Raw genomic sequence first — 22,452 nt, 5'->3', positions numbered from 1 at the left:
GGGGGGTGGTTGTGGAGAATTCTCGGGACCAGCTGGTGTTTTTTTTTTGAAGCATCTGCACATCTAAGGATGAAAATCTGGTAATATTTTTGTCATGTGCATCGTAACCTTTCTGAAGATCCAAATGCAATGGCCAGAGCTTCTGTACATGATTTCTATATTTAGTTAGAAAAAGCACCTCTGAATATACTAAACATATTTTGCTGTCTGTACAACCCACGTGGTGAAGACCCAAACTTTCTTCAAGGGCCCCTCTGAAAATGACCACTAGGTGGAATGAATGCTCTGCTTTGACTCCAGCCTATTGGCTTCTGCTTGGTAATTTACCGCAAGTAAACTGGGAAACACTAAAGTGGCAGGATTGTGAATAGGAGACTGCAAACTAATCGTGAACCTCACTTTGATGCTACTGATACTGTGCTTGGCGGCTTATATTTTAAATTATTTTTATCAGGTGTTGTAACTCTTTTGAGTTAAAACAATTAAACTAAATTAACAAAATTAGGATAAATCAAGCACAGCCCCTAATTCAGGTCAGCTGTAAAACTAAGGACAAAGTTTAAAGGAAACTTACAAACTTTAAACCAAAATGTGATTAAAGGGTTCAATAAAACACCCCTGTCCCCGCGGTGCCCACCGAGCACGTGGTGCAACTTTTGTGCAACTTTTCTATTGCTAGTTTACAACCTCTCCTGAAGGTATTGGCTTCTGTAGGTGTTTGGATCCACGGACACTTCAGTGTTTCACCCAAGTTGCCATTCTTATTTGCAAGTGAAGATGATGACAGTTAGGCTGTTCAGCTGCCGGAAAATAACACACTGAACCCAATCCTGCCCTCACCCAATATCTGTACATATTTCCCCCTCTGTAATCTGTCCAAAAATGTAGTGTCCGACCGCCACAAAGGCTGAAATGAGCTAACTCAGAATAGACTGGAAATTGAATCTGGGACCTTCTGGGTCAGCTTTACTTTGAGCAAGATTTTTTTTCTAAATCACAATCTATGAAGTTTCCTTTAAAACAAAACAGCAAATTCATTAAATAAAAACAGAAAATGCTGGAATTACTAACCAGGTCAGGTAGCATCTTGGAGAGAGAAACAGAGTTAATGTTTCAAGTCATAAGAACACACAAGAAATAGGAGCAGCTGTAGACCATACTCTGCTAACACTGCTCTGCCATTCAATATGATCATGGCTGATCTTGGGCTTCAACTTATTTCCTGCCCATTCCCCATATCTCGATTCCCTGAGAGACCAAAAATCTTATCTACCTCAGTCTTAAATATATTCAATGATGGAGCATCCACAACTCTCTGGGGTAGAGAATTCTGAAGATTCAGAATCTTTTGAGTGAAGTGGTTTCCCCTTATCTCAGTCTTAATTAATCGGCCTGGCAGCATTGGCGGAGAAGAGCAAAGTTGACGTTTCGACTCAAAACGTCAACTTTGCTCTTCTCCGCCGATGCTGCCAGACCTGCTGAGTTTTTCCAGGTAATTCTGTTTTTGTTTTGGATTTCCAGCATCCGCAGTTTTTTGTTTTTATTAATTAATCAGCCCCTTATCCTGAGACTGTGCATTCATGTTTTAGGTTCCCCAGCCAGCAGAAACAATTTCTCTGCGTTCACCCTATCAAGATCCTTCAGAATCTTGTATATTTCAATGAGGTTGCCTCTTGTTCTTATAAAGTCCAGATAATAGAGTTCCAGTTTACTCAGCCTCTGCTCATTCCAGGGACCAATTTAAAGAATCTTCACTGTATCGCCTCCAATGCAAGTATATCCTTACTTAAATATGGAGACAAAAACTGTATATAGTATTACATAAGTGGTCTCCCTAAAGCTCATATAATGTAGCAAGTACTCAATTCCCCTTTCAAAAAAAGCCAACATGCTTTTTGCTTTCCAATTGCTTGCTGTATATATGCTAATTTTCTGCTTTCCTTGTATGAGTGCATCCACAAAGCATTAGCTCTGCAGCTATCTTTTTTAGAACCCTAAGGTGTAAACCATCAAGCCTGGGGATTTGTCGGATTTTAGTCCCTAGGTTGCCCTCTATTTCTGGTATGCAACTTGTGTCTTCTACTATGAAGACAGATACAAAATATTTGTTCAATGTCTCTGCCATTTTCTCATTCCCCGTGATAATTTGTCTCTGTCTCTGCTTCTAAAGGACCAACATTTACTTTAACTACTCCCTTTTTATATAGTTGTAAAAGCACTTTTTATATTCCTGGCTAGTTTACTCTCATATTCTATTTTTTCCCTTTTACTCAACTTCTTGGTGGCCTTTTGCTGTTTTTTAAACCACTCCCAATCCTCAGACTTGATGTTGTTTTTGCAACATTGTAAGCCTCATCTTTTATTCTAATACTATCCTTAACTTCCTGAATGAGCCATGGATGGGTCTGTCTTGCTGAGTTTTTGTTTTTCAATGGAATGTATTTTTGTTGAACATTTTGACCTGTTTCTTTAAATCTTTCCCACTGTTCATTTCTCATCGTACCTTTTAGTCTATTTACTTGATCAACATTAGCCAGTTCTCCCCTCATGTCTATGTAATTGTCTTTGTTTCGGTTTAAGATTAATGTTTGTGATTATAGCATGTTGTTTTCAAACCTAACATGGAATTCAATGGTATTATGATCACTATTTCCCAGTAGATCATTTAACTATGACATTACTAATTAACTCTGCCTCATTATGCAATACTCAGTCTAAGATAATTTTATGCCTATTTGGATCTACAATGTTTTGTTCTGGGAAACTGTCATTATATAAACTCATCTTCTTGACTACCCTTGTCAATTTGATTGGTTGAGTCTATAGGAAGATTAAAATCCCCCCAAATTACTTTGCCTTTGTTAAAAGTTCCAATAATTTATTGTTTAATGTATTGTCCAACAATATAACTACAGTTAGGGGGGTCTATAAATTACTCCCACCAGTATTTCTGATTCTTGCTATTCCTAATTTCCACCCATACTTATTCTACTTCAGATCCTTTCTCACTAATGTCCTTATGCTATCCCTTACTATCAGGGCTACCCCTCCTCCTTTGCCATTCTGCCTGTCTTTCTAAAATCTTGTATACCCTGGAATATTTATGACTTTTCATCAGAACAGCAAATGAATTTTCAATCATTTCTTATGGGGGATTCAAGAATGAATTCCCAGAGCTTTTTCAAATGTTATCTATGACTTGGAATCTGACACATGACAGAGACTGCAGACTAATAAAAAAACTGTTTAGTCAAAACTATGCATTATTTTCCATGGAGTGAGAGTTCTGTTCTGCAATAGTATTAATACAATGAGAAGTTAACACTGTTTTCAATGATCAGCTGATTGGGTTTCATTCTATTCGATTTGGATGAGATATTTCAGTTGAGTGGAAGGTCCAAAAATTATGTATGATGCAGAGATGTTGGTTATTAAGTCTTTCAGGAACTTCTTCCAAAGAAAATATCAGAGCTCAAGCCATCATCACACTTTCTAATCTGTCTCATCTTACCCAAGGTAGCAACATTAGTTCTCTCCATTTCTTTACTGAGTTGATCTTCTCATTCTATTGGACGTGCTCATTATAAAAATTGTACTTCTCCATGTCTTCTGGTTTTGGCTTGTTTTTAAATATCGGTTTCAAACACTTTCACAACAAACATCAATGTTTAAATGTGTAGCAGCTGTTTGAGAACTGCTACTTTCCCCTTCCCCTGCTTTCTTTCAGTAATCATACATAGGAAAAACACTTAGGGAGTACGTGCTAATTATGTTAATTGACGACTAATTTTGTGCAAGACATTATATGCTCTTGCAATGCTCCCAAACCCATGTTTGCTTAGACTGCAGAATTAAACTAATGTAAAAATGTGTCAAGGATTGGTGTATGTGACATGGCCTTTTGGAAAAATATTTTCCAGTGGCAATCCTATGATGTGTGCACATTTGGATCAGTGTTCTTAGATGTCTCATGAGGTACTGACAATAAGAAAACTTTATTGCAATTAACATAAAACATGCAAATTAATTTAGTACACAAATCACTAATCTGCACAGTGCTTAGAAAATTTAAGGCTAAATGGTAGCTGTATAGAAATACGCCAATTTCTAATAAATTGCTATCTAATATTGTTCTCAAAAATATTGAACTGACATGTAACATTCATTATTTTCTATAATTCTGCTTTGCTTGGGTCCTGCAACATATGCCCCTGATTTAATTTAGGAATCCACTCTAGTGTTGAATAAACTACACATCAGCATGGATCCAGGCTCCATTTAGGTTTAAGGCGAAAATCACTGTCACAGTAAATTGGAAACGTTTTCAGATTTTAGGAAGCAGGCTTTAAAGTGTCTGTGTGTACATCAATGCTTTATATAAACTTTTATTTTAAATCAACGGCGTAGTGATATTTATGCTGGACTAGTAATTCCGAGACCCAGGGTAATTCTCTGGGAACCTGTGTTTGAATCCCGCCATGGTAGATGGTGGAATTTGAATTCAGTAAAAGTCTAATAGTGACCATGAAACCAATGTTGATTGTTCTAAAAACTCCCCTGGTTCACTAATGTCTTTTTAGGGAAGGAAATCTGCTGTGGTCTGGTTTGGCCTACATGTGATTCCAGACCCATAGCAATGTGGTTGACTCTTAAATGCCCTCTGGACAAGGGCAAATAGTGATGAGCAATAAATGCTGACCTAGCCAGTGATGCCCACATCCCATGAATGAATAAACAAAAAACGAATTTGCTTTTCATTTAAAATAATGGAGAATACATTAATTTTGAAGTGCACAAAACCCTGCTTAAAAAGTGAAAAACAATTTGTTAATTTGTGAAGCACTGTGGGATATTTTCCTGTGTTAAAGGCGCTCTATAAATGCACGTTGTTGCTCCTTGTTGAATTTTCAAGCGTAATCACTGTTGTCACATCAATAAACATGGCTATCAAATTACACATTGCAAGGTCCTACAAATAGAAATGAAACAAATGGCCAATAAATTTGTTTTTGGTATGTTGGTTCAGGGATAAATATTTCCCAGGACAATGGCGATCGTTATCAGACAATGCCATTGGATATCATGTGATCATGTGCCCAACTGAACAGTTTGGCACAACCTGATGCTGACATCTTATTCGAAATACAATATTTTCAACAATGTAGCATACCCTCCACACTGCAATGAAATGTGAGCCATACCTTTCTGACTCAGGTGAGATTGCAACCAATGAGCCAAGCTGAGTCTTGATAGATGTAATTCTGAGATATACTGCAGAAGCAGCAAAACACTTCAAACATATATTTAAATTACTGAGAATTGATTCAGGGCCACTCAGCTCCTGACTCATTACAGCCTTGGTTCAAACATGGACAAAAAGCTGAACTCCAGAGGTGAGGTGAGCATGTCTTACCTTGACATCAAGGCTGCATTTGACTGAGTGTGGCATCAAAGGGGCCCTAGTAAAACTAGAATCAATGGGAATCAGGGGGGAAACTCTCCTTTGGTTGGGGTCATAACTAGCACAAAGGAAGGTGATTGTGGTTGTTGGAGGTCAATCATCTCAGTCCCAGGACATCACTACGGGTGTTCCTCAAGTTAGTGTCCTAAGCCCAACCATCTTTAGCTGCCTCATCAATGACCTTCCCACCTATATAAGATCAGAAGTGGGGATGTTTGCTGATGATTGCACAACATTCAGCATCATTCACGACGACTCAGATACTGAAGCAGTCCATGTGCCTTTGCAGCAAGACCTGGACAACACTCTCAAGCTTGGGTTGACACGCGGCAAATAACATTTGTGCCACACAAGTGCCAGGCAATGACTATCTCCAACAAGAGAGAATCCAATCATCTCCCTTCAACGTTCAATGGATTACCACTGGTGAATCCCCCACTATCAACATCCTGGGGGTTACCATTAACTAGAAACTGAGCTGCACCACAAGCCTGTCCACCATCTACAAGGCACACAAGTGTCCACAAGTGTGATGGAACACTCTTCACTTGCCTGGATGAGTGCAGCTCCTTCAACACTCGATGCTTGACACCATTAAGACAAAGCAGCCTTCTTAATTGGCACCCCATCCACCAACACCCACTCGCTCCACTGACGCAGTGGCAGCATTGTGTACCATCTATAAGATGCATTGCAGCAACTCAACAAGGCTCCTTCGACAGCACCTTACAAACCTGTGACCTCTATCACCTAGGAGGACAGGTCAGCAGCTGCATGGGAACATCACCAGCTGCAAGTTCCCCTCCAAGTCACACACTATCTTGACTTGGAACTAAATCGCCGTTCCTTCACTGTCACTGGATCAAAATCCTGGAACTCTCTCCCAAACACCATATGGACTGCTCAAGGGCAATCAGGGATGGGCAATAAAAATGCTGACCTAGCCTGCGATGCTCACATCCAGTGAAAGAATAGAAAAAAGTATTTTGGTTAAGAAAAAAAAAACAAGCATTATAGTTTACACTGAAGCTATGAGCTTATGTACAATTTCTAAAATGATGCAAGGGGAAGGCAATTGTTGGAAGTCAGTGATTCGAGCCTCAGGATGTCAGCATAGGAATTGTTCTTCACCCAACCAAATTATCTACCAAATCAATGGCTTCCCTCTTCCCCCCCACCCCCCCTCAGGCACAAGGTCAGGAGTTGGTTGTTTGTTGATCATGCCAATGTTTGACTCCATTCACATATATATTCATATTCATGAGTTTATATTCATATATAAAGCAATCCATACCAGTCTTTAGCAGAGCATTGGTGCACATAAATGATAGGTCATCAAACAACAGAAACCCTAGCCATCCCTCCATGACCTTCAATAGCACCACTACGGCCAGGGTTCCGTTATTAACTTCTTGGGAGATCACCATTGACTAGAAGTTGAACTCGATCAGCTGCATAAACACTGGGTGGAACTTAATGCCTTCCCCCAAAGCAGGTTTGGAGACAGGTCCTACATTTAATTGAGTGGGAGGGTGCCAAGTGGATACCTCCACTTCCCCGATTAAGTCCAGGGCAGAAATTTTCTTGGACACCCTTCATACGCTGCTGCCAAATTGAGGTCTGCTACTGCTGGTATGGACAGCTGCAATGGAGAGCCGCCAGCCTCTGATAAGCCAGCAACTCTCAGTGGGGTGAGGGGGGTGGTGGGGGCAGGACTTCTGCCCCCAGGGTCCTTACATGGTCTTCCCTAAAGGAAGCGACATGGAGCTCTCGCCAACTTTCCAGCCAGTTGACAAGAACTCCATCACCTGGATTAAATACTGCCAACTTTGTCAATGGGAGATAAATAGAGATATGATATTCTGTGATAAACGGCTCACCTTCTGACCCCCCACCCCCCACAAAAGTTTTATCTAACATTTATAAGGCTCGTCACTCATCACTTATCTGGATGGGTACCTCAACAATACTTAAAAGCTGAATATCATTCAGGGCAGAGCAGCTTGCTTGAGTTCAGGGCTAGGGATGCAGTACATATGGTATATAGGATGCAATGCAGCAACTCATCAAGGTATTGACAGCATCTCCCTCCTCACGACCCCTATCCGCAAGAAAAACAAAAGAATAATCTGAGAACACCAACGGCTCCATGGATCCCTTCAAGTCATACACCATCCTAACTTAGACCTATACTGCTGTTCCTTTCCAGTTATTGGGTGAAAATACCAAATTCCCTATCTAACACTACAGCAGTTCAAAGAGAATGCCCATCAGCACTTCTCAGGGCAATTAGGGATGGGCAATAAATTAGATGGATTATCAAAGCTACTCATATGAGAACAAATTTAAAAAATTCTATTTTATATGTCTTTAATAATCAAGTCTGAACTCACTGCACCTCTGCACTTTTCTTCCAGAAACAACTTGGCAACATTGTGTGTTATATATCAATTAGCATTACGGTTTGTAAACTTACACCATCCCCATTAGGGTAAATGAATTGTCAAAATGGCCCATAATTAAGAACAATGTTACACAACTACAGTCATGCCATGTGATAATAGATTTTGGTTGAGGCAGAATAGAATGGTAATGTCACTGGTAAATGTCCAAAAATAATACCCTTTAAACTTTACTGGAATTGGCAGCTGTTCAGAAGGAACAGAATGTCTGACACACCATGGACCGATGATCTAATTTTACAACCTATGGTGCAATGCTTTAAGCCTTGAATCAATAATCAAATATGTACTCACTGTATGGAGCTCCTCTATATTCAACGTGATAAGAGTTTGTCCTTAGTACTTGGAGCAGCTCGTGTTCAGCTCTAATAGAGGTGGTTGTTCAATTTGATGGCAATTGATCTCATGGTAGCCTGAAAACTACCAGCATATGTATCCAAATAAACAGAAAGAAATAGCTTTGAGAAAGCAATATAATTAATTAGGTTATACAAGGTAAAAAGAGTGGGCAATTGTTTTGGACATAATTTTTGACATTTTATTCCTCCCTTTTCCCAGCATTCCCTTGCTAGCAGAAAGTGTAACTACTGTAAATAACACTCCATAATGAACAGACGGCAACTGGTTCTTATTAATGGTAGTAGTTCTGCATGGGGATCAGTATTAGGATTCATCTTTGCTGCAGTACAACAGCTTCTATACTTAGAGTACATAATTGGCTGTAAAGTATTTTGGAACATTGAGGATACAAAAAGCGCCATATAAAACCCTTTTCTTTAACACATCTTTCTTTTAACAGTTCATTCTTTTAAATCTTTACCAATGATCCAAACCAGGCATAAGACTCACTCATTCTCTTGGGGCACCAGGCAAAACGTGCACCATTGGTCGTAATGGGATGATTAGGAATTTCCTCATTCTTTATTAACATAACAACACTGTACCTGCTCCTATTTCAGGTAAAGGACTTTGTTCTGCTCCATGAAGCCGCTCCAGGAAACCTGTGGCACTGTAACTGAGGCAAATATCAGATGTAGTGGATCTCCACCCCCTTTTCCAGACCTGTGTCTCCAGGGAACACACTCCTTTGATGCAAAGGCCACAGATATCAACTCCTAGATGTTAAAAATCAAAATGTCCCATCCACTTGGGAAATATGCATCTACTTTACTAACTTTTCCATTGGTAAATATGACATAGGAATTTATAATGTAAACTTGTCATGCAGTAGTTACACATTCCCATCAGTGATGACTATCTAGCACAATTTACATTTCCCAGCTCATCAAGCTTGTACTCTGAACAAGGGCAGTTAGGGATGGGCAATAAATGCTGGCCTGGCCAGTGACACACACATCCCATGAATGAATAAAAAAATATTGCTTTGAAATTTGTATACGCCAAACAATTCTACTTCCCAAGCTGACCTAACTTTTGCTGGTTTACTCTAAAAGTATAAAATAAAAGTATTATATGGACAGAAAGTATGACCTTAAATTAGGGATTGAATTATTCTACGCTCTGGTCAATGATACCCAATGTTCTAACCTCACTGCTCTTAAAGACGACACTTGGCTAAGTCTTGGTACTCCATACCTAACAGGATTATGGGAACACCTACAGCATACTGACTGCAGCAGTTCTTGACGAAAGCTTACCACCACTTCTCAGACCCGGATATGAGCAGTAAATGCTGCTTTTGCCACTGATCCCATCTTTCTTCATCTAACCCCATCAACAGATCCTTCTATTCCTTTTTCTTCATATATTTATCTAACTTTTGATTAAATGTATCTATGCTAGTCAATGCAACTATTTCTTGGGGTAGCAAGTTTCAAACCTAGTCTATCTTTGGGTAAAGTAGTTTCTCCTGACTTCCCTATTGGATTCATTAGTGAATTTTACGCTCATGGTCCTTAGTTCTGGTCTCCTCTGTAACTGGAAAAATATCTGGTCTACCCTATCACACCCTTTCATAATTTTAAACACTTCTATCTCAGATCATCCGAGTCTTTTTTCTACAGAAAAGATACCAGACTGTTCAATCTTTCCTGATGCAGGTAGATATAATCTCTTAGTTTTGGTATCATTCTAGTAAACTCTTTTACAGCTGCTCCTGTGTCTCTATATCCTTTTTATAATATGGAGACCAGAACTGCTCACAGTACTCAACTGTGGTTTAACTAAGGTTATTTTCAAGTTTAACATAGTTTCTCTGCTTATCAATTGCTCCAAATGCAGCAAGACCTGGGCAATATCCAGGCTTGGACTGAAAAGTGGCAAGTAACATTCACACAAGTGCCAGGCAATGACCATCTCCAACAAGAGAGAATCCAACCATTGCCCCTTGATGTTCAATGGCATTACCATCACTGAATCCTCCACTATCATTGTGGGGGTTCCCATTGACCAGAAACTGAACTGGACTAGCCATATAATATTGTGGCTACAAGAGCAGGTCAGAGGCTAGGAATCGTGCAATGAGAAACTCACCTCCTGACTCCCCAAAGCCTGGCACAAGTCAGAAGTATGATGGAATTCTCCCCACTTGCCTGGCAGTGCAGCTCCCACAACATTCAAGAAGCTTGACACCATCTAGGACAAAGCAGCCCGTTTGATTGGCACCAAATCCACAAACATTAAGTCCCTCCAACGCCAACTCACAGTAGCAGCATTGTGTACCATCTACAAGATGCACTGCAGGAATTCACCAAGGCTCCTTCGACAGCACCTTCCAAACCCATGATCACTATCACCTAGAAGGACAAGGGCAGCAGATAGATGGGAACACCACTATTTGGAAGTTCCCCTCCAAGTCACTCACCATCTTGACTTGGAAATATGTCGCTGTTCCTTCATTGCCGCTGGATCAAAGTCCTGGAACTTCCTTCCTAACAACACTGTGGGTGTCCCTACACTACATGGACTACAGCAGTTCAAGAAAGCAGCTCACCACTACCTTCTCCAAGGCAACTAGGGATGGCAATAAATGCTGTCCCAGCCAGCGAAGCCCATATCTCATGAATGAATAAAAAAATTCTGCTCCTTCAGAAGTGATTCAGAGTGCTTTATTTGCTTTTTAAAAAATTCTTATTAACCTGTGTTGCTTTTAGTGATTTGTTATCGGTACTTCCTGGAACCCTCTGTCCCTTAACCTACTTGGAGACTTATTTTCCAAAGTGGCCTCCTTATACTTCCAATTACACACATTCTGCAAGTTTACCATTGTCTTCCTATATTTTGTCACTCCTTCATCTCCATTAATCATAACTGACAATTTGGTGTCATCCACAAATTTTAATTGTACTTAAAGTTCCTAAGACCAAATTGTTTATGTAAATGGTGAACAAACAGTGGTTCCAGCACTGATCCTTGTGCCTTCCCACCTTCTGCCAGACTATCAAGTTAAATCAATAGCAATCACTGGAGTTAACATAAAGTGTAAGTAGGTTATCTTATGCTGCTTTTACAATACAGGTATAGTTTAATACTGATTGCTTCAGAGTGATACCTCAATTTATGAAGCCTAATATCCCATATGCTTTTCTAACTATCAGTATATCCTGCCACCTTCAAAGATCTATGCACATGAACATCCATTTTACATTTTTAATGCTTGGAATGGATGAATGGTTTGTCTGTGATAACAGCAAATATATAAACAGTCCACATGGAATTAGAAAAGTATAAAGAGATACATTAGCTTCAGTTTAGGTGAAACTGCAGTTGGTGTGAAACCCTGGTGGGGTCAGCCTACTAAAATCCTAAATGGCTTCAAAATTAAACTTTGCATATTTCAGCATCCTAACTCAACACAGAAATAGAAGTATTACTAGGCTATTCAAGGTAGACATAATTACCATATTGATAAGTTTAAGATAAAACTTTAGTATTTACGCTCAGCTACCAAATCGCCAGGCTGTTAAATCCTTCAAAGTTCTTATAAGTACAATCACTTTGTTATTTGTTCTTAGAGAATGTAGGTTGCATAATTGAGATAACATGCGATGCAACATGTAATTGAATAATTGCAAAAAAAAGAGTTCTCCCAATGGTTTAATAAATAAAAACATTGCCCGTAAAAAATATTGCAATTGATATGTTCATCAGTTTCATTTTGGTCATGTTGTGATTGCTTTATGCTTTCAAGAACATATGAAAGTTTACCCTCTAAAACCTTAATCTATGACTCTGTGGGTAAACTGACAGACTCCTGGAGAAGATAAATATAAGCAAACACTCTATCAATTGATTGAGGTTTTCTGATCATCATACTGGCAGTATTCCATTAAGACGAAAGGGTTACCATCAATGTTACAATTGTAAAAACTAGACTGTCAAGTGCAATTTGGAGTCTTAAAAAGGCATTTTCACTGTATAAGTTTCACTGGGGAATTTCACAGCATGGCTCTGATCAGACAGTCTCATCTTTGTTGCAGGATTTTAGTTGGCATTTCTTAGAGAGGTGATATGATTGATCAGTAAATTTATGCTAGTGCCACCCTGAGTTATTTCCGGTTTCGAGACATGAGTCACCTTTGGTACATTTATTGCAGTATATTTTAGATCAAATGAGATTGTGTGCAAGTATCCAAACTACTGAGTAAATAGTTCTTCAATGCAGTTTCTGGAAACTCTAAGATTTCAAAACTTGTAAACTGTTTTTTGAACATCTTATATAATTGGTTTTACAGATGGTCTTTAAGTTGCCCGTTTGCATTTGGGCGAGCTTATGCATCTTATTTTAACTTCTCGTTCTGTCCTTTTCAGTGAAAATGGATGCCAATTCTGGGATGCTCTGAATAAAATTACTTTGAGAAGTTGCTTCAAATCACTTTTTATTTCTTTAAAAAAACACTTGTGCAGCAAGGAAAAGGAACATAGAAAATTATAAATAGAGTTAACTTCAGTATATTGGTTCAGTGTAAGAAAATAAACCACTCTGCCTCAGTAAATACTTGAGCATAACTCTCAGCGTCAAGACAATTGTCTTAGCTGACTACAACTATTTTTTTTAAAATAGGAAATAGCCAACATTGTCCTGGGAAAGTAGAGGCTGAGCCCCAGGCTAAATCAGATGGTAGGATTGATGAATTATCAGCTTACTGAATGTTCAGAATTTGATGTACTAATCGCCTCACCCTCAGTCAATTCTACCAAGTTATAGATGTTTCCAAGGATTCTCTTGAATATAATTTAACTTGTGATAGTAACAAATGCCCAGATTATTCTTCGCACTCTTTCAGTAACTTTGTACCACTCCTTCTGAAGACACTGACTTAAGTTCCAGTTTCACAAGCCCAAGTTGACCCTTTAGGTTATTTATTGATGAAGGGCACCACAGCCAAACTCAATCTTGTTTGCCCACACCCTCACTTTTTGAGCAAGTATTGGTAGATAATGACCAGATGCAGATATCCCAATCAACCTTTCCCTCCCTAACTCAATGGCACTGACAGAACTATAGTACCCAGTCAGTATTGGCTAATTCAACATAGACCAGAGATTGAATCTCAAGGTTCAGCTATTCACTGGATAATATTTTTTGTGTCACTGGGGAGGCCCTATGTCTTTTACAAATGACAGACACAAAAGAAATGTCTTCATTACCTGACCTGGCTGAAGAGCTAATCACCCAGGATTAAGGAAGGGGTGTCCAGTCATTGACTCTTTGTAAACTTTTGTTCATTATTACATCTTGTTATTCCACAATTTATGACAACATGGAGAATGAATATTGTGCACTTTTAACAATAATTTGTTGCTTTTCCTTTCATACATCATCCCATAACAGAGAGGGTAAACAGTGAGCAGCTCCAGGCTTCTGCAAGTATTTATCTCCAATAGATAACTGGGGAAAAAGTGACAGTAGCCCAGCCTGATTCTCTTCAATTTTCACCTTCCTATGTAGCCAAGCTAAAAATCAGGTAGGCACATAAAAACAACAGCCTGTGACCCCTGGGCCACCTTTTCTAGTATGTTACATTTTTGTACACTTCACACAAAAGTGGTTGTAAACAAAGTTTACAGAATTATTATTTTTAAGCACATTAGACATCATGTTTCTACTGCATCAAGTGGTTGATGACTTCTATCTTCTGTCACTTTCTGCTCGAGGTTAAAACACAAGTCTGTTCCAGATCAGTCTTCTCGTATTGGTTCACACTGTGAGGAATCAACTCTTAATGGCTTCCTATCTGTATATGTATTGGCTGCCATCTAGTTCTTGCACTACCAGAATGGACTGAACTGGAGTTCATTTGTGGAAGATTTTGCTAGGTATGGGAGCTAACAAACAACAGGTGGAGAAAACAGACTTTGAGTAGCATGCAGAGTGGAGACATGAATGTCACTAATATAAAGCTCCATTATGCCCAAGAGTAAAAGACAGACAGAGTGGGTTGAGGTGGTGTGGTGGCTGGTGATCGTCTTCTAGTGGTTGCCAATTTTAAACGCACCAATTTGTAAGGTTAGTTTTGGTGCCGTTGTTTCAAAAGGGCTTTTAAAAACTAAAAGATATAAAACGCTCCCATGACAGCTGTTGGCAAAGGCAGGCTGTAACTGTACCATTACGGGCTGGATGATCCTATATTTAATTTTTAGATTGTATTGAGTATTACTGGATTTCCGTTGGGATAGGGCAAATCAGCCAGGGTCCCATTCTTAATTGCGATGGAGTGACTCCTGCTACAAAGTGGGTTTGTACAAATGATGGGATTGTGCATGGCTCTCACGTCCTCAATATTTTAATAGTTTGTCAATGCTCACTTTCTCCATTCAAATGGAAATAAAGGCACCTTGCGTGAGATATCAAAGGACAGCCCACTCCTCTGACCACATCCCAACAAATCATCAGCTTAAGAGGAGGGATGAAGATTGAAGGGGGACTGGGAGTATTCAAAAAAATCTGTAAACCAAGTAAAAATCCTGGGCTGTCGAATGCTCCTTAATGCCTTTCTAGTGGTTTCCTCCCAATGATTACACTTGCATCATATTTTGATGACAGGCATATTTACTCTGTCCACTTGTAGTGCTTTATGTATCATTAACATGAAATTTAGTGTTATTGACCGGTTTGTCAGCTGGATTGTGCTTGTTTCAGATTATTTTATTCCAGTGCAAAATGGTGAATATAAAATTATGCAGGCTAAATCTTAAAGTATCTTGGGAGAACCACTCTACTTGTCTAGGTATACAATCATCCCATTTATATTAAAATCTATATATAGGACTCGGTTGTGCAGTAAGTTGAACATTACACTTGTATTTCTGGGCTTGTGTTCAGCTGCAAATCCAGCTGTAAATTTTGGCCAGTTGCAATTTAGTGCCAAGTGGATATGAGTCAGAGCACAATACTGGCCACAATTATGTTTGGTGGTTCTACTGTGTGGTTGGTTTAAGAAATGCAAATGCAACCTGTAGAGGAGAGGAACATTCCCTGAGGCTGAGGTTCATTCACACAATCAGGGAACAATGCAGGAACTTTTACAGTGCATCTTATTCATGTGATATCTGCCCAGAGTGTTTTATGCTGACACGGGGTGGTTGCAAACTTATCTGGAAAATCTTCAATTTACTAGCACTGAAATTTCTCATCTTGAGTACAAAACCACCTTTACTTTTTTTTTTAAAAGTAATGGATATGTAAGAGGAAGCAAGGAGGCTTTCAACTCCAAATAAGGGTCGAAACAAAGCATTTGAAATAAACTATAACAAGCAAGCATTAGTTCAGTTTACAGGAAAATCAGAAAAAATGCTCAATCTTTAATGCCCTTTAAAAAGATACAAAACTAAGCTTTTTGTTCATCTACATCTATTTCCAAAGTAATTAGCGGCTTCAGAAGGGAATTACAGTGGGAGTTCAGCTAGTGTGCAATTCTTTTGCTGGATAGCTAAAGATTATTCAAAGAACAGCAACTCTTAAAAGACCCCAGCTCTGCTTTATTCATTCAGCTGTCTGCTAAAACTGATAATCTATAATCTACTTGTTTGCTTGCTGCCATTTTCATCCCCTTCTGTAGCGAGAGGGCTGAACAGGAGTGGCTTACAATATCAGTAAAAATGAAGTGCAGCCATCACAATGTTTTAAGGTTCTTATCGTGACATTTTAAAAAAATAATTTACAAGCGATCCATTTTTTTCTGCCTCAAGTCCAGGACTTCTATTTTTTCCCCATAAATTCATAATAACTTTCAAAGTCCAGACTTTGGAAAGTGACCACATGATAACATTAAGATTCCTTTAGATTGTGTAAATACACAACTTTCTGTACTTGTCAAAATGAAATTCAAAAAGAACAAGAAAGAATGAGACATCATAAAGAACATATTGAGAACTATTGATATGTTTTGGTGCCAAATTAGGCAAATGCATGAAAAAAAAATTCTGGCAAGTCTAACAGACTTACAGATTCAATAATCATAAGTCCAGGCACTAAATTGAGAAGTTCAGCTTTTGGACCTATGGGGCTTTACATCCCCTGAATGACGTCCTTTGAAGTAGTTGCTTATCGACCATTTTCTTTTAGCCATGTGTCTCTAAAAACTAACAGGAATTTGGCAGTGGTGAACGTTTGCATTTTACATTAAAAAGTTATCAATATATTGCATAAATACGTGTAAAAAATAAAACTTGAATGTGAAACCTGTTTTCTTCATGTAGCATAGTTTGACCTCTTTTCTATAATTTGTTTGGTCAGTCTTTCCCCATCCATTAGTAGTTCATTGAAAGCTACTCGTTGTAAAATATATGTTGACACCTTCCAACCTCCAAGACACATCAGTGGAAGATGGTCGAATGTTCTTGTATGGCTGCTTTTGGTCCAGAAGGCTGGCAGGTTGAGGTGACTGAACTATCATACAGTTAAGCAAAGTACATTGTGCGTAAGGTGTCCTGGTGAACCTGCACGGCTTTAGCAAGTGCCTGGGGATCCCGTCCATTACTCTGTCCAGAGATATGGCTGCCTTCTCCACTGTAAAAAAAAAAAATCAAAAAATAAACAAAATTCTCCTTCTATTTGCCCACTCTTAAAAACTTGTTGCACATTAGGATCTCAGCAATTTTTTTTACACAGAGGATTAACAGCTGGAACGGGTTAAAAGGAAGGCTAGTTGAGGCCAGGGCACTTGATACCTTTAAGAAACAGCTAGATATACGCTGCAACAGGAACATGGTATTTTGAAAGAAGAGATCAAATGAGTCAAAGATGTTCTTCGACAGAATCTCTCTCATCAAATACCCCTGGAAAATCTTCCCTCAAGATGTTTAGCGCTGCATTCAAACTTGTAACTGCCTTTGGGCCCTATTTGCCAGAATAACTTTGCAGCTGTTGATTTATTCAACTATTTTCTCATCACCTTTGATGCCCTCATCCTCAGAAAAACTGTCCTTGTTGTTACCCTGGAAACAAGCCTTCCCTTCTTTTCCATCTGTCTGAGGATGTAAATACAAGGAAGAACTGGCACACAACTAGCTTAGCTATCTATTGCCAGATCTGACTGGCCCATAACCAGGCATCCTTATCACCTGTTAAAATCAACCATTCATCTCGAGGGCAAAGTTATCAGCCCAAGCTGGAGTTAAATAGCAAGCAACATTCAGCACCACAAGCAACATTCAGCACCACATAAGTGGCAGGCACTGACCATCTGCAACATGCAAGAATTTAGCCTTCTCCCCATGACATTCAAAGGCATTATCATCGCTGAATCCACTACATTTAACAACTTGGTGGATACCATTGATGGAAACCTAAATGGACCGGCCATATAAATACTGTGACTACAAGAGCAGGTCAGAGACAGGGAACTATGCAGTGAGTAGCTCACCTCCTGGCTCCCTAAAGCCTGTCTACCATGTACAAGGAATAAGTCACAAGAGTGATGGAATACTCCCCACTTGCCTGGAAGAGTGCAGCTTGAACACTCAAGAAGCTTGGCATTATCCAAGACAAAGGAGCCCACTTAATCGGCACCCCATCCATCCCTTAAACATTCATTCCTTCACAGCCAGTGTAGAGTCAGCCCTGTGTATCATCTATAAGATGCATTGCCGCAACTCATCAAGGCTCTTTCAACAGCACCTTCCAAACCTGTGATCCCTACAACCTAGAAGAACAAGGGCAGCAGGAACACCTTCACCTGTAAGTTCCCCTCCAAGCCACACACCATCCTGACTTGGAACTATATCGCTGCTTCTTCACTGTCTCTAGTTTAAAATCCTGGAAGCCCCTAACGGTAGTGCGGGTATTCCTACACCACATAGACAGCAGCAATTCAAGAATGTCACTCACCACCTCCTTCTCAAGGTGAACTGGGAATGGGCAACGAAAGCCAAACTTGCCAGCGATGTTCACATTTTATAAATAAATAAAAAAGCTTCCTTTCTTCCACCAACTGCCTTCTCAAAATTCCTTAAATTACTCTGCCCTGTTTTCTCCACCTCTAACAAGAAATGTGAGGAACTCCTGAAATTTCTTCAATACCATCCTCAATACCATCTCCGTCTGCTAGTTCCTCCTCTTCTCACTCTACTAAATATTCCCTTCTGAATCCCATACTCTGGTCTGAAACACCCAAGCCTCTCTCTGGTTTCACTCCTACCTAGCCCATGCCCCGTCCAATTTCATCTCGTTCAAGAGATCCATCTCCTGTTCTTTAAGTCTGATTTACACTAAAACGTTGACTACCCAATTTCCCTTCTGGCCCTCATGGTAACTGACATTGCAAATGCTTCCATCACCTCAGGGCCTATCCCCAAACATTTTAAAGCCCATCTGTCCTTGCAAACTACCGTCTCTTCTCCAACCCCCAAGTCCCTGAATGTGGTGTTGATGTCTCAGATCTGTTCTCACCTTTCTCACAATACCACGTGTGACTTCCTCCAATTAAGTTACTGCTCCTCCCTGGCACTGAATTAGTGACATTTGGCTTATCTGAACAGGAGAGATGTTTTTCTCCAGTTAAATGTTGTACTGAATATTCTACTTTTGCATTTTGACTCCACAAGCTGAGTGCTTTAGGGCTTTATTACGAATCTGTAAATGTATTAAATATCTATAAATTGGTGATGCACAAGAAATAAAATCTCCAAAACCTGATGAATTGAAATATTGTATCAATAGGCAATGAAAATCTGTTGAGAAAAATTAACTGCTTGGTAAGAAATATTTCTATATTCAACATTTTTATAGGAAGCTGCAGATGGCCATATGGATATTGGAAGGAGGCAGCTGTGTTTGTGTGGGGAAAGCTGAGTCATCATTTATTGACAGGGGAAGAGTACAAATTCCCAAGACAGACACTGACATAAACAACTTGTGGAAATTGTTGCTGAGTAGCAATTCAAATCTGATAACAACTGCAACATCCACACATTCTCTGTCTTGTTCCCTTTTGTTGAAATTTCATATCATTTACGTTAACTACTTTGACATCAGTAAGGATGACTATCAATATCTGTTCCTATCAATAGGAGAGGGAAAACTAAAACTCAAAGTGCCCTATGGTACAGTCGATCAATGTTGTAGGCCATGGACTTGTAGGACATGCACTCATGACTCCACACAGACTAAGCTGCTTTTTTGAAAATTCATTTATGGGATGCAGGTGTCGCTGGCTAGGCCAGCATTTATTGCCCATCTCTAATTGCCCTTGAGAAGGTGTGGTGGGCTGCCTTCTTGAACCGCTCCTGCACCTGTGGTGTAGGTACACCCACAGTGCTGTTAGGGAGGGGGAGTTCCAGCATTTTGACCCAGCAACAGTGAAAGAACGACTTATCTGAGTGATGAGCAGGCTCTGCACCTCATTAAAAGGATAATAGTTAATAAATTTGCTTATAAAATCCCCAGAGGAAGTCATGGCCCACTTTCTTGCGAGACTGTCCAATACAGAAGCCTAAGATGATCATAAAAATAACAAGGCACTATCACCAACCAGTTTCAAGCTGGCTCTCAACAAAAGAGGCAACACTATAGCAGGAGGTAGTATTGCATGCTTTTATACTTTGTAATAAATATATGCAAACTGGTGAAGTAAATTTACACAATTATTCAGGCCATTTTCAATACCTGTCATGTTCTTTGTCCACCAGGTGGTATCTTGCCCTGAATGCCACCAATCTGGCATAATAGGCTGGTGCTGGAATGGAGACAGAGCGTGTGCACCTCACATAAGTGTGACATAGCTGATAGGTCAGGATCTGAAGCTCATCTGCAGTGAATCGATTGTCGTCCCACAAGACGTAATAATGTGAAGGTCTGCTGGTGCCCTGCAGTCATAAGGGGTGAAATTATGAATTTCAATTAAGAAAATAGCACTGAGAAAGCAAACAGTAATCTACCTCTTCACCACTGCACTGTATTTAAGGTAAATATCTTGAAGGATCAATAAGCTTAACTCCAGAAGTCAGCTTCCTCTGTTTTATATTTATACTGACCAAAACCTTTTCACATCCTCAAATCCTAGGAAAACACAAACTTAAACTCATGTCACAATTTGGAAAAGGATTTTAACATCCCTGTCCTCTCTTTCCTACTACAAGATAAATTATAAAATTGGAATCAACTTTCATTCCAACACCAGCACAGCATTAGCAGCATTAAAAGCAAGATTCTTCCTGTTGGACAAAAAACATGTCAGCCAATGACAATGGTCTAAATAATTAGTATAAATCTACCTCACTAAGACTTTACACTGTGCTAATACATGAAGAATGACTGCCTAGCTAAGATATTGGAGTCATGTGGTGTTGGTAGGATGATTTGTTAATATGGTTCACCAGCTTCAGGAGTGGAGGGGAAGAAAGAAAATATCTCCCCCTTTCTGTTCCCAAAATTGGCAGATCATCATCTTCGAAACAAGTCTCAAACAGTGTGCTTGCCCATTGTGCATTCAGTACAGCATCATCCACTTAATGGGAAAGGTGTCTTAACATTTGTTTATGAAGCTAAATGCTGTGACTGAAAATGTACATTCATTAAAGAAATAATTAGATTGCCAAGATTACCTGTATCATATCAGTTAACAGATTTTGATGTTCGATAAGTAGACTGAGATATTAAATTTACACTGCAATCTCAGAGATCACTTACTGAAACACCAAAAATCAGACAGGGAGAAAGATAACATCTTCAAAATGTAATTACTTTTTCACAACATCCCACATCCCTGTTTCCTTAGTAATATCCTGAAGCTAAACTTGCTGTGCAATTGGCATTCTTCTCTCTACCATTTTCTTTGTTATGAAGTACTGAACCAAAATGTGTTGTTTTTCAAACTGGGGAAAATCTCAATGTGAAAACAGCAGCAGCAGTCTTTTCATGTAGCATTCAACTTAGGGATCCTTCAAAGATTAAGTACTTAACAAGCTAAAAAGGAAAAGTGAGAAAAAGTGAAATTAGTTAGGTTTTAATCAAATCGCTTATTGGGGTGGGGATGAAGAGGAAAGAGAGAGGGAATGATAAGAGGCTTAACATACTTAAGCTTAATCAAAGGATACACATAAGGGAGTGGCACAGTGCAGCAAATAAATTACAAAGTGGTGCAAACCTCCCCTCAATAGTTTAACTCTCTATAAGCCTTAGCCTGCTGAAGGCCTAAATGTTCTCGTATCTTTGAAGAGGCTCTGCGAACACCAAAGGACAGATATAAGACAAGCTTGTCATTTGATTTGCAATTACTCCTCAGCTGTTGTAGTCTTTCAAGTCTACATTTCCCTTTCTCATTGTTACACTAACAACACTATTGTATTCAACACTCCTCCACTTTTATTTGTTAGTCCTTCTAAACTACAAAGGCACCTACATAATCTTGCTGCTCCCTAAATCCTCACTTTGGTGACACTAAGGGCTGAATTTTCCCAGAATTGCACTAAGTGCGGTAGGGGGCAGGTAAAATAGAGTCCTACCTGCCAATGAAAATGGCGGGTTTACACACCAAATCTTCCCAAGCCCACTTCATTATATATTCACTCTCGTGAAACACGCCGTTTCCATGGCGGGCTCTTATTTGCCCGCTCGCCTTCACCCCCCTGTTGCATCATGCTGGCTGCCATCTTTAAAAGGCAGCCAACAGCAAAGCACTCATTGTCACCCGCTCACCACCACTGCCTGGGAGACACGGCCAGCAAAGGAAAAAAGACTGTAGCTCCCCACTTCAATGATGGGTCCCTCGAGTGACTGCTGGATGCTGCGGAGACCTGCTGGGATGTGCTCTACCCCCTCTCTGGCCGCAGGATGGGCTGCAATGTCACCAACCAGGCTTGGGAAGCGGTGGCAGCAGTGGTCAGCGCGAACGCCCTGCAGAGGAGGACAGCCACCCAATGCCTCAAAAGGATGAAAGATCTCCTCCGTTGCACAAGGGTTAAGTCATTCTTTTCATCGCTCCCATGTCACACACTCACAAACCCACAGGGCCCTCACTCATTGCCAGTGCAAGGGACATCATCATTCATTCTTTCACACTCTCCGTCATTGTCCTCATCCTGTTCGTGGGACCACTCACCACCCATGCAGTCCAGGCATACTTATCG

At 39.8% G+C, this 22,452-nt stretch overlaps 1 protein-coding gene and 1 long non-coding RNA gene across 2 annotated transcripts in view; one reads left to right on the top strand and one right to left on the bottom strand.

Moving 5' to 3' along the window:
* LOC121291402 overlaps positions 1-22,452 on the top strand; it is a 45,809-nt gene that overhangs the window by 762 nt on the left and 22,595 nt on the right. Inside the window, exon 2 of the long non-coding RNA XR_005945995.1 lies at positions 20,014-20,288. This is a non-coding gene — a long non-coding RNA (uncharacterized LOC121291402). The remainder of the gene's footprint in view (positions 1-20,013; positions 20,289-22,452) is intronic.
* The window catches only part of LOC121291401 (protein argonaute-1), a 122,216-nt gene continuing 112,528 nt past the window's right edge, over positions 12,765-22,452 (bottom strand). Inside the window, exons 18-19 of the mRNA XM_041212512.1 lie at positions 19,991-20,190; positions 12,765-16,894 (exon numbers count right to left, since the gene is read on the bottom strand). Coding sequence (XP_041068446.1) covers positions 16,786-16,894; positions 19,991-20,190 — 309 coding nt within the window. The 3' untranslated portion in view covers positions 12,765-16,785. The remainder of the gene's footprint in view (positions 16,895-19,990; positions 20,191-22,452) is intronic.

Source organism: Carcharodon carcharias, chromosome 19 (genome assembly GCF_017639515.1).
Source record: "Carcharodon carcharias isolate sCarCar2 chromosome 19, sCarCar2.pri, whole genome shotgun sequence".
NCBI classification, from domain to species: Eukaryota; Metazoa; Chordata; class Chondrichthyes; order Lamniformes; family Lamnidae; genus Carcharodon; species Carcharodon carcharias.
The sequence above is the reverse complement of the archived record's forward strand: the minus strand, read 5'-3'. Positions and strand labels throughout refer to the sequence as shown.